The sequence below is a fragment of the Calypte anna genome, chromosome 2 (genome assembly GCF_003957555.1).
Source record: "Calypte anna isolate BGI_N300 chromosome 2, bCalAnn1_v1.p, whole genome shotgun sequence".
In the NCBI taxonomy this organism is placed as follows: domain Eukaryota; kingdom Metazoa; phylum Chordata; class Aves; order Apodiformes; family Trochilidae; genus Calypte; species Calypte anna.
The window spans coordinates 4,191,702-4,210,444 of NC_044245.1; the positions used below are offsets into that span (position 1 = coordinate 4,191,702).

Consider the following 18,743-nt stretch of genomic DNA (forward strand, 5'->3'; position numbering starts at 1 on the left):
TAACCAGGACTACAAGATAGAGATTAATTTCCTAGTGGGTCATGAATCATATAATCACCAATGAGTCCTCATCACTTCTGTTTTGATTCAAACCCTTGCACTGTGCTCACTGCTGTCAATGCCTTGGCTCATTTCAGATTTCTCCATTTTAGGCACTATTAACATTAAATCAGAACCCCAACTTTGAAGATCACTGAAGGAACTCCCCCACCACTTGAGAGACAGCAACATTCAGGGGACAAGTTCAGAAGACCAGATTCCATCACTGGAGAGCAATACAGTTAACAAGGTTGGAAAAGCCTTTTCATGCCAATCTACAGCTGGAGATACACAGCTTTACACTAGAATAGGGACAAAAACATAAACAAGGAGATCAGAAACACCATTGTAAGAAATAAACTGCTTCCATTGCCTGGAGAAGTTGAGTAAGAATTGCTCATTCCCATCCCTCTTTTCTTTTTTACCTTTGGCTTTCATCCCAGGAAGACCTTATAGCATCCTTCTGATACCTGAAGGAATCTACAGGAAAGCCAGGCCTTTTACAACCTTTTACAAGAACATGGAATAATAGGATAGGAAGGCACTGGCCCAGATTGTCCAGGGAAGTTGTGGCTGCCCCATCCCTGGAAGTGTTCCAGGCCAGGCTGGAGGGAGCAACCTGGGCTGGTGGGAGGTGTCCCTGCCCATGACAAGGGAGGTGGAACAAGATAATCTTTAACATCCCTTCCAACTCAAACCATTCCATGATTATTTCACTTTATCTCCTTAATTCTGTTTCCAGAGCCAAGGAATCAGATTCCAGGTCCTGCTGAGCTCTCTCTTCTACAAATTCTCTGTTTTTTTCACATGATGGTTAAACAGAGATGTACACACAAGGTCTAACATACTCCTTATTGTTTCTTATATAAAGACTCCTAAAAATTTTAGAGCATTTAAGAAGAAGCAGCCACCATAAAATCCATAGGGAAGAAAAAAATAGAAAAAAAAGTAACAAACAGAAAATTTCAAGGCAATCATTGTCTGAAGCAGACAGCAGCAGAGAGGATAAAACAGTGTTGTAAGGAATAAAACAACAGAGAGCAAAACATCTGGGCCTGAGAGATAAAGGGGGAAGGAAAGGGGAAAAGATCAGAGCACAGAAATGTCAGGGCTGGATGCTTTCTCTACTTTGGTGCCAGCATTGCTCTTCAAGACCTGTGGTTGCAGTTGCAGGATCAAGATTGTGCTCATGTTGGAGCTCACCCAGAGGAGCTCAGGGAAGCCATTTAGTTTATGTCTGTGTTCACAGATGCTGAACACAGCAAGGGGGCAAAGGAATGGTTGGAGAGTCTGCACTATGTAGTAACCCACAAGATGTTCCTCTTCTGATTTCACAGAGCATTGATTTCCACCCAGCACCTTTAGACAGGAGATGAGATCTCCAAAGAGGAGCAGAGAACACGTTACTCCCTATATTATTCTTTGCACCCTGTGGGCTATTTGGCACAGGATCTTTGATATTACTGTTCCAGTAAAGGTAGAAACATAAATGACACAGATTGTTTATGTCCCAGATTCAAGTGTTGGATGTGATAATTTGATTTTGTGTTGCCTGCAACAGAACAACATGTAACTACCTTGCTTACAGAGGTTACTGTGGTTCAGCCAAAATGGAGAATTTTTTTTTATAAGTTACAGTAACCTGAACATGTGTCTGGGCCTCTACAGACTCCCTAAAAACTCAAAATCCCATTTTATACCCTACAGCTCCTCTGAGGAGAAGCAAGTCCACAGAAAATTTGTATATTAAATTGTTCTGGAGATGTGCAGGCAGAAGCAGTCAAATGGTGGACGAGCCAGTTTTATGCTTTATCCTTGCTCTAGAATAAACAGAAGTTTACTCACCAGCCAGGAAGGATATTTTCCTTCTTCTCTGTGTTTCTGATAAGCAATAGAGTTATTTCTCACATCCCTTTCTTTGAAGGAAATGAGCTAATAACAAATTTCTTCACTGCCTGCCATCATTAGTAAGTGTTACTACTACAGGTGAGTAACAAAACAAATGCTGGGCAGTTTTTTATTACTCCCAAGTGAAAAGCAGGTTGCCTGCAGCAGGTAAAAATTGACAGGAATCACCAGACAGCACATAGGGCTGCTTAGTTTATCAGCAGTTACTACATCTTGAGAGCTTTTCATAATGAAACTTCTCCAAACAGTGCTTAATAACTTAACCTGAAAGCCAGGATCAGCTGTGGTGAAGAGTGTTCTCTTGCCCTAATAAAACAGGAGTAAAAATGCTTTTGGAGTAAAGAGATACATGTGGTATTTTCCCAAATACTACAGAGTGTGTGTGTCCATCATGTTTGGAATAACCTGCTGTTATCAGGCAGCAACAGAGCATCATCCAAAACAGAGTATGCAGTATCTCCATGACACTGATGAAAAAGTAAAAAGGTGGTAGAGCTCTGTTCATGTGGAGATAACTTTGGAGATAAAATCTTGTTGGGAATGAGGGTGGAAACATCCAGTTTGAAATAAATATCATAGAATAGAATCAGAGAATGGTTTGGGTTGTTAGGGGCCTTAAATACCACCTAGCTCCAATTCCCCTAACATGGGCAGGGACATCTCCCAGTAGATCTGTTTGCTCAAGGTCCCATCCAACCTGGCCTTGAACACTTCCAGGGAAGGGGCAGCCACAGCTTCCTTGGTCAATCAGCAGTCCCAGTGTCTCACCAGCCTTAAATTAAAGAATTTCTTCCTAATGTCCAACCTAAATCTCCCCTCTTCAAGTTTTAAACCATTTCCCCTTGTCCTCTCACTACATACCCATGGCAGAAGCAATTGATGAAAGGCTTCATGTGATGAAAGGTGAGTCTGGAAGGTCAGGACTCAAAGAAGATAGAGTGGAATTGTATAGTCCCAGAAGTGAAACAAAATATATGCAAAACATGTCTACAACAATTTAATGGAATGAATGAAATGGCTTTCAAACAAGCAATATGCTGGAATTCTTCACTGGAAAACAAAAGATTTTGAGGGAAAGTGCTGTTTTTACTCAAAGTCAGGTAAACGGTGGAACTTGTGATGTGGTGAGCAACTCAAAGATGGGCAGTGAGCCTGGGAAAATTCTTCTTACAGTGATTCAATCCAATGATACTTAGGGAACAAAACAAAATGCAGACAGTTTCTGCTGAGTTCTGAGTTGGGCTTGAAAGGATTCAGCCCTTTCCTGCCTGAGTGGGTGATACATTTTAAACACATTGAGATGCAAAAGCCTTTCTAATGACTTTGGACCTCCTGTATCTGAGCTTTGCTTTGGAATTGGAAACAGGCAAGGGGGAAGAGTTTGCTCTGAATAGTCTGCCAGCTACCAGGGTTATTTTGGATTTGAGTGATAAAGAACAAACTATTTGCTGAAATGATCTCCTTTGATCTACCAAAAAAAAAAAAATCTATGAATTTTTGAATCCACATAATAATTATTGTATAACCATAAGAAGTAGGGATCATGGGCAGCTTCTGACAGCATTTGGGAGAAAGCAGAGAAGAAACAGGGTTTCTTCCCTTTTGTCCTTCCTTATGGAACTTCTGGAATGAAGAAGCTCTTCTGTAATGAAAGAAGGTCTCAAGAACACATCCCTGGAGGTGAAAAACACTGCCTGAAGTACATGTTTTTCTTAATTCCACCAAACCACACGGATCTTTTGCCCTAAGCTGGGAAGCAGAAAAGATTTAATGTATGAGTTGAATAGAAAGACTCTGATGGAAATATTCCTAGCAGCTAAAACACAGGAATGGTTTGCTTTAAAGGATGTTCTGGTAACACCAAGATCTGCATCCTGACCTACTTTGCTTCCTGGCTATATCTAATATGTGGCAAAGAAAAGGAGAGAGAATTTTCCTGTCTTTTATGACATGATGTGTTTTATCTGCTTTTCTCTGCAGTTTTATCAATTCTAGTCACAGCAGAAGCAGTTTGGACTCAGTGCTCAGAAAATAGGCCCTGATTTCCAATTAGTTTCTTTGTCATTCTTTGCCCTTCTCTCACGGTGCTGGTCAGAGGCAGCTCCTGCTGCAGTCAGTGGGAAACGAGAGAGGATATTAAACTATTTATTTCTTCTTTCCTTGTTTCCTCAGTTTCTTAGCAAGAGGAGAAATATTCTTTATTAAGGCAACAGTCAGCACACTATTAATCCCTGTAAAGGTCTTCAGATCATGTGAGAAAGAGGCAGAAATTATTACTGAAATAATGATGAGCTGTTACAAAACAAATCCCTGATGCACTCAGTCCCTAGAAGCTGTTGCCACCTTCACTAGCAGGAGACATAAAGACATAAAATCAAGAGATTCCCAGTCACACTGTTCCCTTCCCTCCCTTTCATTTATTAATTTTCTAGATATAAACCACTGCACTGCCAAAAGTAGAAAAGCAAATTCCTGACCTTTGATAATAACCACCAATTCTTCTAGTACCTCCTCACCGATTGATTTTTTTTTTTTTTTGACCTTATAATGATCAGTGACCACACCTCTTACAGTAAGATGTTTGCATTGACATTGCTGGAAAGCCCTGCAGAGATGGCAGGAAAGGTTTGGAAATCATCAGTTTAATGGACATGGCCCATCCCAAGCTGAAACCCACCTGGAGAAGAGTCATTGAGAGGGTTCAGGGCAGTTGCCCTCCGTATCTTCTCCAGACAAGTCTCTTGCTCCTTCTTAATGATGCAGTTGGAATGGGTTGCTGCAACCTGAAATGCAGAGAAAAAATGTGAGGAACAATTAGAAACTGAAAATAGGGAACTTTGGATGAAACATCGATTTTGAGATCTCATTCCAAAAAAAAAAAAACCTCACAAAAATATCCTTAGGAGGTGAGGAAAAAACTTTCATTGTTTTGCTGTCAGTTTTTTTGTGGTTTTTAGGGTTTTTTTTATTATTATTATTTTCCTGAAGGCCAAACTATGGAGTTATAATGCTCATAAATCCTCTGTTTTTTTATGTTGTTCTCCCTGTCAAAGAGTAATTTCTAATGTGTTTCTTTTATTTGTGTTCCTTCCTCATGTAAGACTGAAGCAAAGGTCTTTCTAAGTAAAGAAATAAACTAAAGAGGAATCAGAAGTTAATTGAGGTTCAGTTTGATCTTCCATCAGTATCTCATGAGTCTTGCACAATCCATTAACCTCACCCAAAAGTCAAAACTAATTAAAAGCTTTCACCTTTTCTATTCATTACTGTTTCCTTCTACCTTTGTTCCCAGTGAATACAAGGCAAATTCCTTGACAAAAGAGAATACAACAACAAATAAATCAAGTTGACTTAATCCAAATTTCTGGCTTCTTTTTTCTTTTTTTTCCTTTTTTTTCCCCCCCTTTCTTTCTACCTCTAGGGTTCCAAGGCACAACCATATCCCAGAACTCAATACAAAATTTCAGTCCTGCTGTAGGAAGTAGCCAGGGTATCAAACCCAAGTGCATCAAAATCTCGGGTTTCCTTGGATCATATTATTGGGGCACTGCTAAGGTTCAAATCCCACTCAGTGGGAAGCACCAGGAAAATCAGTGCACCAGCTGAAGATGGGTTGGGTCACCCTAGTTTCTTACAAGCAATTTTGTTGTTTTACATTTCCCATCCCACTTCCACTCTTAGGATGGAGAACTACAAGGAAAGTTGAGCTCTTTATAGAAGTGATCAGTTTTCCCTTAACTTCCAAGTAAGAACAAGCAAACAGGGAAAGCAATACCTGATTTCAATGTATTTTAGCTTTCTTTGGAGCTCTGTCTGCAGTTCTATTTCCCTCACATCCCAGCAGAGGGAATGAAGTGTTTGGGTCCCCAATGCATCAAATTACCACCACAGACTTGCAGGAAAACCCAAGGCAGATGCAGCTCCAAGTTGGTGATGCTTGTGCTGTGCTTTGCTGTGTGCTGGAGCCATTTGCACACTTTTGACATGGGAACAGCTGCAGCTTCCACCCCTCTTTCAAGTGAACATCCTAATGAACATCTACTTTACTAGCTGTAGGAACTGATCATGCTGCAGTTTCATTCCCAAGAGCCCAGTACTAAATTTCAGCTATTTTCCCCATAGGATATACCAGCCATAACCATATTGGACTTGTTTATCTTCTAAACAAACACTTTTCTATCCTAAGGGCTCTCAAGGGCCTGGAAAACATATCTTGTCACTGATCTCTGGGATCCCCCAAGAACAGAAAGGCTTTTCCTACAGTATCCCCTAAATCTTGCTGAAGATTTGGGAAATTGCATTGGCTGACATCCAAGTTCTTAGAGTATATTTTCAAGAGATAAATGAGAAACAGCAAGATTTTTTGCTGCTAGAACTGGTTCACCCTCTACAGTTGCCCAGGACTGGAAGGAGTATCATGGGGGTGTCTCCTTTTTAGTATGTGTGGATTAGGAAAAAAAATAAAATTATTATTATTAATGATAAGAATATAAAGTTGTAGTATAATAGTAATGGTAACAACAAAATTAATATATAATAATAATAAGTAGTAGTAGAAGCAGTAGCAGTGTGATATTGCAGATGACTTTCAACAAGACAAGAGGGCATGGTCTCAAGTTGTGCCAGGGGAGGTTTAGGTTGGAGATTAGAAAGAATTTCTTTATGGAGAGAGTGATCAGACATTGGAATGGGCTGCCCAGGGAAGTAGTGGATTCTCCGTGTCTGGAGATATTTCAAAAGAGACTGGATGTGGCACTGAGTGCCATGGGCTGGGAACTGCAGCAGTAGTGGATCAAGGGTTGGACTTGATGATCTCTGAGGTCCCTTCCAACCCAGCCAATTCTATGATTCTATGTCAAATGTTATATCAGTGCAAACCATATTTACCTCTATATTTATGTATTCATGCAGAGCCATCAATCTATACTAAACACCAAGAATCCCACCATAAATCAACTTTTGATGTCCTATGGGGTAACCCCAGAACTTTGAGAAGAAGGTTTAGATTCAGTTTATAGTGAAAGGACAAAGAAGTGTGATTTATCCTTCTTATTTTTGGTGTTGTGTTTAGTGGAGGTAAAGAAAGCCTAAGGTTAAAAGCTCAGATTTTATTGTCTGCCTTGCAGACAGGCACATCTGGCCAGATATATGTGGCTTCACTGACTAAATTTAGTCAATTTTATCTGAGTAAGTCTAGCCAGGAGGTATTTAAATGAAGACTGCTGGGCCCTGGAGTGATGTGCTTCACCTCTCCTTGCAGTCTTCCTCTAAGCTTTCAGTGCTGGCAGAATATTTTGATGTGATTTCCCATAACCATCTGTATGTTTTGTAGTCCTTTTCATCAATAGATATTAAAAAAAAAAATCCACACATAAAAAAACACTCAAAATAAAATTAGGGGGCTCAGAAATTGAGGTAGAAAGCAAAGATAGGGAAAAAACATCAACCTGAGTGCCAGAGGAGGGGGTAGCAGCTGCCTGTCCTCTCTGCTACTGAATCAGAAAATAAGACCAAGTTTTGACTGTTAATAACAAAATGTTTCTCTTGAATGCAGAGATGCTTTAATCTTATGTTTTCCTGAAAGGATCCACATGTTCCATTTTTCCTCCATTAATTATGTACTGGTAGAGCCTGTAATATGTCAAGTCTTCAACAACAGAACAGCAGAGCACAATTCAAATGGAAGTGGAAGCCTGAACTTAATGGCCTCCTGATTTCATTTCTTTTGCCCCAAGGACATTTGCAATTTCCTGAGTTCAGCAGAGAAGGTCTGCTTCCAGTTTCCCAGAAGATATCAGAGATATGTGAAGCTAAATAATATTTTGACACATACTGGAAAAATCAAGAAACCAAGTGGATAGTACATAGTAATCACTCTCTTAAAAAAACAATAAAGTTACTTTGTGAAGGAGTGAAAGAGTTTGACTCACACCAGTTTTGAAAATACATTTATTTGTATAGATACAAATACAGTGAGTATGATCAATGTATTTGTTTCTAAGAGAAGACAAAACAGTAAAAGCTTTCATTTATTTTTCTTTTGGTTTTAGTAAGGTGTCCACCACAAAAATAAGCTGGTATGTGCTGTGGTAACTTGTACTAAAGGAGGAAACACATGGGAGGAATCATGCAGATCAGACAAGTACCATAATTTCCCTGCTCATGGAAATAAATGTGTTACCAGCTTATTTCCAGCAGAACAATAATTAAATATTTGATATTTAAATATTTAAATAGTAAATAATGTAACATTTAATAATTTCATGGTTGAATAATTTAATATTTAAATAATCTTTCTTCTTATTTTGCCTCAAATACTTCAAGCCTGAATGCATTTCTGTCTGACCTGCCCTAGGTTTGGTCCTGCTCTAGCAGGGGGAATGACTCAATCTTCAGAGGTTGCTTCCAACCCCTGAAATTCTGTGAAACACTGGTAGCATAAATACTTAGGTACCTAAAGATCTACAGAACACAGTCATAGCTCTGCACCTCTTCACAGAATTACAGAATATGAGGCTCAGGTAACTATGTTGTGCAGATTCAGCAGAGCAGTTCAGGTGGATTAATAAAGAGAAATTCCTAGAGTGGAAATTGGAGGGCAGGGTCTACCTTTTTTTAACACCATGTATCCTCCTGAGAAATGAGGATTTATATTTATAGAAATCTGGGATATCGTGCTCAGATGCAGCTGAACACCCACAATGAGGAAACTGAAAAAACTCTTCATTTCTGACCACTCTGGGCCACACTGTTCATATAATCTGAGGACCTGATGATCTGATGGGGTAAACCGTGTGACACCAATTTGGCTTGTCCAGATCCAAGATATTTTCCTGTTAAATCAGTTCCCTGTCTTGGGGGAAATACTGGTCTACTCTAAAACATAAAATTCCCACCTCAACTTGGAATAGGGGCTTATGTTGATTCCAGATGATTCCTAAGAGGATCCCTCATTCTTGGAGATGCATTTTCTAAGAGCAATAGTAACAGGCAGAAAGGCTTTTTCCCCCTCTCTTATTGTCTCCAGAGGATTTCTGGGAAGGGCAAACCTCTTCTTTGCTCTTATAGTGGGAATACTGGGATATGCCCTGTTCCAAGTAACCCTGTAAGGCTGTGTCAGAGCAACCTGAAACCAATAGAATAAAACAGATAGACTAAAGCTGTCTTAAATCTTCTTCTCTTGGTCTACAGGTTTTATGTTACAATCTTCAGTCCCTTTACATTTATACAGAAATCCTTTTCTCTGGTGGCTGTATGACCATGGCAACTATGACATGCAGCTATGAGACAGAACCATGGGATGATTCAGGTTGGAAGGGACCTCCAGAAGACTTCAACTCAGCCTTCCACTCAAAGCAGGGAAAGCAGTAGGATCAGACTAGGCTTCTCAGAGTTTTTTCCATCAGGATTTTGAAAAAAAGTCCAAGAATGGACACTGCACACACTCTGTGCAACTTATTCCAGTGCTCAGGGTAAAAAAAGCCTCTCTGGAATATGAATCTCCATTTTTCAACCTATGAACACAGTCCCTTTCTCTGCTGCTATGATGCCTGGATCTTTCTTCTTGATGACCTCCTCATACATAGATCCTGTAAAGCTGGTCCTAGGTTGCCCCCCAAAGTTTCTCTCCTCCCACCACCTACACAAATCCCTTTTCCTCATCCTCTCCCCAGGCCATCTTGTGTTCCTTCTCTGAACTTGACATCTTTAATGTATTGAGGAGATTAAAATTGGATGTAATATTCAGGAAGTGCTGGATAGTCACTTCCCTGGATCTTCTGGCTATCAACTTGTTGATAAAGCCCAGGACATTGTTGGTCTTAATCTGCTTTCTTCAAGATCTGTGCTAAATGTACAGAGTCAAGACTAACAAGTATCCCTAAATAGTTTATCACATTGAAAAAAAAAACAAAAACAACTCCTAGTGAGTGTCACTGAGTGAAGGCTGAGGGAATCTGTGCTCACATAAGACTTTTCTCTCACTGTGGGGACATTGGGAAGCAGAGAAGTTTTTAGGAATTCTGCATTTGCCATGCTGCCGGATGCCACACTCATTTGCAAGGCAGATTCTTGTTATTACTCGTGATTATTTGCCCATTTATACTTCATTACATTTAAACAAAACCCTGAAGAGAAAAGATCTGAGACAGGAAATTTGTTTTGTGCAGGCTCCCAGTGAGTTCAATAGAAACTCCATCTGAGTCACCCTTGGAACAGAACTGTGTGAGGAACAGCTACAGGAGGCTGTAGAAACACTTTCTCCACACAAACACATCCACCCTACCCAAGGGAGAAAGCTTTAATTAATCTACTAATTAAATTAAAGCTATTTGCCCTCAACTATCACACACGTTCCTCCCTTTCACTCCTCCCCACTGGCAGCTCCAGCAAGTGCATCGTGTTACAGCTCCCACATTCCCAAAGGGACTTTGGGACCAGGGAGAACACTGCAGAATGAAGAAAAAGAGCTCATTAGAACAGTGGCAATGGGAAGTACTTGAGCTCCTTCTCAATTTCCCTCCTTCTTTCAGTGCTAAGAGACATTTTGTCAAAATGGAGAGGGAAAAAGAACACAAAAAAACCCACAGGCAAAAAAATTCCACTCAAATCTCACAAGGAATAAAGTCCTTCCACAAAGGACTGTGCCTAAAGTAGCTCTCCCAACAAATCCTGCTTTCTCCTTCCTGTCTCTGGAGGGTTTTGGCATTATTTAATTGCAGAAACTCGAGGATGGGAATAAAGTACATATGAAGAAGGAAAGGAGGGAGCAGGCTGAATGCTGTGTCAGAGCACTGGGACTGTGGGATGAGCCAGCACAGAGCTCAACAGAGGGGATTAGAGAGGATGAGACAATGCAGGAAAAATTCCTAATGATGAAGACTGAGGCCATAGACAGAAGGAAACCACCACCAACAAAAATAAATTACCAGAGATAAAGAAGTCATCTTAAGAGCTATTTATGATCAGCTTTGGTTGTCCTTGTGTTATGGACACTGCATGGGAGGAAAGCACAGCAGTGGTAAGGACATTGATGGAAGATCCATGGTGTATGAGCAGTGGTTGGGAAGAATATGATGTGGCTGTGCTTTCCCATGTGCCAGCGATATGGCATTGATACAGATATAAAATCCAACAGAAATGCTGTAGTGATCAGTTGAGGAACTAAGGTGTCATTCAGGTAATCCAGTTTAGGGGTAAGGAAAGGTTCTATTTGCCTAAAGATGTCACTGTGAAATATTTTGATGGTTTAGAACCAAAATTTTAAAAAGTGATGCAATCTGCTCGGGGTTGTGGGGAGGAGGAGTAGGGAGGGTAAATCCAGAGGTGTGAGCCTATTTTTGCATGATGACAAAAGACATCAAAACAACCAAGCTCCCCAAATAACAGAAAATACCAAAATTTTCCTTTATAAAGTTATTAACCACTGTAATCCATCAGTCTGGGCTTATACCACAAAGAACAATACTAGTGCTACTTTTATTAGGTGATCTAATAAAATTGGTTTCCTATTCTTATGATTGTCTGCCTGATGGGTACCTTACCTCTAGATTTAGGGGTGTATCAATGCCATGCAACACACCCTCTTCTCACAGTGAGTGAATGATTTGGACACTCAATCTTGGTCAGGATTTATGATTTAAGTTATTTCAGGGAAAAATATGGTATGGAGGGAGATTTGCAGTGTCAGTGTTTGTTTCTTGCCAGTAACAACATGAGCACAGGGTGACTTCCTTGGACTAAGGAATTCCAACCCTACCTCTTGGAAAATTATCTGTGCACTGTTTTTTCCACAGTGATGACTCCAGCATTTTGCTGTTGCTGGGCACATAATTTAATCATGGCTAATCAACTGTATTTCAATATCTGGCAAGAGCTCTTTAAAAGCAACATTAAATATAATTCTCAAAAAACAAACTCTGTTAACATGCAGTTTATGTCATGACAGAGACCAGCTAAGTTCTGGGCAGAAAAATCATTGCCAAAGGAGTGATGAGTTCCAGCAACACAATTCCCTCCACTGACACAGCAGGTGGAATTTGGCACATTTGAGACTCACAGAAATTCAGCCAAATGCATTTTTTCTGTCTTGGGCACTTGCAAATTTTAAAATTATACCTGTTTAAAGATGCTCTAGACATCACTGAGTGTAAGAAGCCACTTTATCCTTTAAGGAGTTACCTTCTCAGCTAAGGTGCATTGACAAATGACAGCTTACAGTGGGAAACTTGGCTTTTGACTTATTTTCTGTATTTTCAGAACCTAAGAACAGCCAGCTCTGAACTAGGAGCAAGCTTGGTGGTTTGCAGTTCAGAGAATCATAGAATTGGCTGGGTTGGAAGGGACCTCAGAGATCATCGAGTCCAACCCTTGAACCACCAGTTCAAATGCACCCCACTCCAGAACATGCAGGTAAAGGAGATGGGAGGACAATTTTGGACCAGTTTCCTATTCCTGGTGTTTCAAAACAACAAGAAAAACATTAATTTCACACTTAGCATAAAAAGAGAAGCACATGCCCAGACTCCCTGTCAGCAGGGACACATGAATTAGCCACAATAAAACCACAACAGGCAGACAGCAATCACTGACATTTTCACAGGAGCTTAAGAGACACAGAAACAGTCACACCCAATTCCTTTCTTTAACCACAAGTGCTGGACTCTGGAACATCTTAGATAAAGTGTGACATGTAGTATGATTTTTTTTTTCCCCACACTATAAACAGCCCAGACCCAGTAACCTAAATCCATTTTTCCAAGGAGTTGAGAGCAGCCTCTACATGAAAGGAGAGCAGCAACAGGAACCAGCAATGCATGATGAAATCTCCAGTCCAGAGCAGACACCAGGCAGAATTTTTAGCAATGTTATATTCTAACAGTGGGCCAGTTTTAGCCTTCTTACACCCCAGTAAATCTTCCCTGTTAGAAGCTAACCCTGGACATTTCTGCTTTTTAAGTTTTTAATTTTTTTTCCCTCCACATTGCTGTGCCATAGGATCTGCCATGGAGCAATGTGTGTGAGATCAGTTCTAGCTGCAGGGGTTTCAAGACATACAGCTCCCCCTTTCCCCTTTTCTTTCCTCAACATTTCATGTGTTATTATTTACTGGTTTCTGTATCAAGAATACTCTGCCATTTTAAACTCCAAGTCAAAGTTCAGATTGAACGTGGTGTAACAATGCTACCATAGTTGTCAACATGTGGGATTCCTGTCCCTGTAGGACTCCTTGCCCAAATGCTTTGCTTCACGTGGTATGAGGTTAAATAAATTGCACAGAGGCTGCCCATGAGACAATTGTGTGGGTAGGAGACAGGAGGGACTCAGCCCCTGCTCTGCTAGCAGCATAAAACACATGCAGCAATGAATCTGACACATGCTGCTCATGAAATGCTAGAAAATAGTTATATTTCATGAGCTGAACCTCAACTCAAGTTTCAATAAGTTCAGGTGTACTATGTGTTACAAAATACTGCAAAATTACTAGAAAACAAAACAAAAACCACAGTGCCAGATTGCACACCTCATCTTAAACTCCTATTTTTCTCTTATATCACTGCAGGGTAGGATTTCATTTAAGGAGGGACAACGTGCAGAGGTAGAGGTGGTCTTCTTCTAAGAACAGATCTCCTCCTTAAAGGGTGACTTCATTCCAAATAAACCTGCAGGACTTGGATGCATTTCAGACCCTGACAGATAAGCCACAGGTCTCCCTTTCAGAGTCTCGTCATGACCCAGATTCTGCTCCAGCATTTTCTGCTCTGCTACCATACAGAAATCTACTCATAAGAGGGATATCTAGCTGAGCAAGAACAGATTCAGGATGTGTTTTATTGACCTCATGATACATCTCCTTTTTTTCTCATCCCCAATAAAGCACAGGGGGCATCTGAAGTGTTGAGCCTTGTACCTCACTTAGCAGGTACCAGGGCGTTCTTGATGCAGAACTCAGTGGTACAGGGGCTTTCTGCAAGGATAAAGATGCTTCAGCTGTTCAGTTTGCAGTTGACTGCAATGTGCAGGCATCTAGGACTCAGAAACTTTTGCATATTTAAATAAGAAACAATTTTCCTGTGTCATAAAAAAAAAAATGAATCCAAAAGACAAAAACATTAACACCCCCCACATTCCCACTCCTCACTTTTAAGTCCAAGCATATATAGTTACTTCTCTACACTAAAAAGAATTAACTGTGGCTGATATGTTCAAGCATCTCTTCCCAAATTTCATTTGCTACATGGGTGGAAAAGCCAATAAATTGACATCATGGAGAAAGACAAAGGTTTTGTCAGGGTATTAATGCACAACATAGAATCATAGAATCATAGAATCCTTGGGGTTGGAAGGGACCTCGAAAGATCATCTAGTCCAACCCCCCTGGGTCTTTCTATGTTGACTAAGAGTCTAAATGTTACATATTTAGGATTGAAAAATGCTGTATTCTACTTCATCTGTGACAACGACCACATCAGAACCTCAATAAGTCCTAGTTCTGAAGTCTTCAGCCATCCCAGGTTCCCACACATCCTGATGGGTCTCCATGGTGCATGCATCCCAGCAGTACAAGCCAAATTTCACCTCTGAGAGTCACACAGTACATGTCTGACCTCAGAAAAAAGGCCTTGCAGAGATTTCTTTCCCTCAATTGTTGGTCTTAGCCAGCTAAAAGCCTCAGAAAAGGTTTTTGCTCAGGTTCAGATTAATTTCCCTGCATAAATGCCTGCCCGAGACCTCAGGTGGCCAGAATTTCTCAGCTGTTAAACTTAGCGACTTCATTTTCAGCTCCTTACTCACATCCTCTCCTTCCAAAAAAAGCTAATTTCTCTTCTAATGATGTATTTTCAGCTACAGAAAGAAAATTCCATCCCACCATGAGTAGTATTTTTACCTCTCAGGGAGTTCAGACCCTTATTTTCCATTTGACAGCCAGGTACGTGCAATGGAATAACCACGTGCAAAACATTTGCTTTAAGGTAAATGGTCTGGATTTCCCTCACTCCACTTATTTTTTGAATTGCAGTATGACTTAAAGAAGAAAAAAGAGGTATAGCTCTGAAGCCCTTGAAATGGTAATTTAAAATTGCTGTAATGCTTTGATTCAGACTGAAATTATAGAAAGAGGGTTTCTTTTTCTGTGGAGAAAGGTAGGGTCAGAAATGGGGACAGCTATTTTGGTTTGCTTCAGTTTTCCTGCTATCAGAAGAAAATATTAACATAGGTAAATACTGTAAGTTCAATATTCACTAGAGAAAGAGAGAAAAGATTCCTCTGCCATGAGAGCAAATTGCTGTCATACTTAAGGTAAACAGACTTGAAAGCAAAATTGGTGGAACCTATTTTATATTGTCTCTTGAGAGTTATTCTGGGTGACTTCACTATATGTAAGTGTCATTTATTTGATCCTCAAGATCACTGCCAAATATATTCACATTTTTGCTTATGAAAAAACTAAACTGAATAAAAACCTCTGCCCCAAAATGCAAGAAATTAGTTCTGAAACATAATCTGTTATATATATATACACACATATAAAACAGACCAATATTATTCCTACACAATCCTGTCACTTTCCTTTTATTTTATTGTTACTTTACATTAAACTTAGGATTTCATTCTCCTGTAATTTTGAAGATGTTATTTCACAATGGTTTCTGCCAACTTCTGCAGTTGGTTGGTTCTTGCTTTGTTCCCAGAGCCAAGAACACAGCTGGAAAATTGCCACTTCCCATTGCTCAACATCCAAAGTCTCCCTTTATTAGCAGTGCCATGGAGTGGGAGCTGACCTCAGTACAAGATGACCTGCCCCTTAAATATTAATGTTCATCCACAAGGTGTCCTTTTGGAATTCATTAACAGAAATATAGGAAAAATCCATGGACATAAACAAGGGAAAATAAGCTGAATTTCCATCTTTGAATCCTGTACTTCAATATCTGCAGAATTAGTGTTGTTACCAATAGGCTACAGTGTGAAAACTAAAGCAAAAATTAACCTTATAAATTTTTGTCCCCCTCTACTCCCTTAATTGACAGAGAAATCCCTAAAGGATTAAAAATCATTTAGTAAAGAGTTGGTTTAATACAACAAATAAGCTCCTATGGAGAAGGAGTAAGCCAGTCAATGGAAACATGAAGACATTCCTCAGCTGAAGATTTACCTAAGACTTCATGTTAGGAAATCAGGATGCACTGTGCCATGCCCTGGCCATCCCCTCGTTTGCTTTTCCAGAGCACCCAGGGGTCCTATCAGTACAGGCATAGATTTTATGGGTGGGGAGAAGTTAGATACCAAATTATGGACAGATCTCCAGGAAGCTCACCAGCATGTGCTTGTCCATATGTGCTGAACTGAGATGAACCAAACCCCTCAGAACTTGTACATCTGCCTTTGGCATCCTCTCTCTAACACTTGAGCATGCTGACATCAGGTGAATTTAGCTTTCCCACACCTTTTAGAAAGACAGGGCAGTGCAGCTAGCCTTGTTTGACAGTGAAGAACAAGAATCATAGAGTCACAGAATTATTTTCATTGGAAAAGACCTTTAAGAGCATCATTTCCAGCCATTAACCCAGCACTGCCAGGGCCACCATTAACCCATGGCCCTCAGCACTACATCTCCATGGTTTTGAATTCCCTCCAGGGATGGGGACTCCCCCACTGCCCTGGGCAGCCTGTTCCAATGCTTTACAACCTCTTCAGTGAAAAAATTGTTCCTAATATCCAATCTAAACCTCCCCTGGGGCAACTTGAGACCATCTCCTCTTGTCCCAAGCTCTTGCTCCTTGGGAAAAGAAACCTCCTCCTTCAACTTCACCAATCTGGAGCAAAAAGCACATTTGATCTTCAAGCTCTCATTTCTTAGGCTGCTCCTCTAATTGCCAGTGATCTTGAATTGGCAGATACCTGAACCAGTTGTGAGATTAAATAAAACAATTATAAAAAAACCTAGAAGTTCTGCAAGCAGTAGCACAAAACTTTAGCCATTGATGGCATGGATTATGTCTCCTAGATGACCTCCTGTTTGGATTCTCTGTTGGTTTGGGATTGGGATTTCTTGGAGTTCCCTTTTTCTGAGGGAATAAACAAAATCTGTGCCTTTGCTTATGAAACTAGTAGAAAATTAATTTGTTTGAGAATGGGATCATTCTGTCAAATTGAGTTACAGAATCATCCAGGTTGGAAAGGAACTCTGGGATCACAAAGTCCAACCCTTGATCCACTCCCCCCATGGTTCCCAGCCCATGGCACTCAGTGCCACATCCAGTCTCTTCTTAAAAACCTCCAGGGATGGAGAATCCACCCCCTCCCTGGGCACCCCTTTCCAATGCCTGAAAAGATAGTTGAAAGTATCTAAAGCACTCAGGACTGGGGGGTAAAGAGATGATCTGAAGTAATAGGAAAACAAATAGAAATATGCAGATGTGTTCTCATTACTTTCCTTAGGTACCAAAGGCCCTTCAGCATCTTGATGCTGCCTTCCTGTATGAAATTCCTGACTCTTCCACAGCTTCTCTGCAGATGGAGTGTGCAAGGGAAGGTCTACAGCTACAGCCAGTTACAGGATGAACTGTGACTTCATCACCTTGGATGTTTAAGCTTTTAGATTGAAAATAGGCTGTCAGTTTCAACATTTATTTAAAAATAGAAGCAGTTTCATCCTGTATTTCTGTCTTGGTTCAGACATACTGGGCAGCACATGGTGGCCAAAAAGGTTTCAATTCTGTACGTTTGCATGGCTGGAAGAGGTCCTAAAATGGACTTGCTCAGCCTGTAATTGCCCAAGAATTCAGCTTCCATTGCAGTAAAAAAATGTCATACATTGTGTGTATTTTTAAGTAATGGAGCAAATTATCATTAGACTGCCTAACAGAGGTATGTATATAACTACAACCATTTTAGCCAGAGGGCAGCAAGAATATTTTAATATTTGTGAGGAAGTAAACATAAATTTATACCCTTGAGCTTCATCATCTCTCTAATCTTATCCAATATTTATTTTGCATTATAAGTTGTCTGGAAGGCCCTTATCAAGCAAGAAAGGCAAACTAAAGGTCTGAACATGTTTCATGCCAAATACATAAACATGCTCAGTTGCAGCCATTAGGTAAGAATAATTAAAAATAAATGAAAAAATAATATCTCTTCCCAAATCTTCAAATATCAGTAGCTGAAATTATTGACAAACTGTTTTAGAATCCTTCAACCAACCAACTCACCAGCCTGGATTTAGCCTAAATTAACAGTCTGGTTAAGTCAGAGGGAGAATATGGGACCAAAAGCTTTTTAAGAGGGTACACAGGAGCTAAAGTGTCTTCTTTTTCTGTCTAAGGCTCGTAGAGAATTAATAGGAATTTTACAGTCCACAAAAAGCCTACTGAGCAATGTTTGAGAGAAAATGACATTGCATAAATGTGTTAATGGGCAGGCCAGGAACAGTGAAAGATTTGGTCATTTTGCAGTCCTCAGCAGAACGTGTACATATATCTATCTATATATATTTATATATATACATATGGATAAAGGAGAGGGGAAGAGTGAGCAAAACCCCTGAGCATGCACAAAGGTTGGGAAAATATTAAACCCACCAGCTGACACAAATGAAATCTGTCTGAAAGACACTAACTGAGGCCATTTTCCCTCAGGAAAAAACATACTGGTTGAGCTTCGAATCAAAGCCACATTGATAGGAAAAAAATAATAAAATAAGGTATTTTTTGTTCCTTTTTAGAAATGGGGAGAAGAGTTCTTAAGTGTTCCTCTTCCATATCATGTCTTGTTTGAAGAAAACATACTTAGAA

At 40.1% G+C, this 18,743-nt stretch overlaps 1 protein-coding gene across 1 annotated transcript in view; it reads right to left on the bottom strand.

The window, feature by feature from the left end:
* ADCYAP1R1 (ADCYAP receptor type I) overlaps nt 1-18,743 on the bottom strand; it is a 133,437-nt gene that overhangs the window by 78,343 nt on the left and 36,351 nt on the right. Inside the window, exon 3 of the mRNA XM_008502214.2 lies at nt 4,625-4,730. Within this exon, the coding sequence (XP_008500436.2) occupies nt 4,625-4,730 (106 nt within the window). The remainder of the gene's footprint in view (nt 1-4,624; nt 4,731-18,743) is intronic.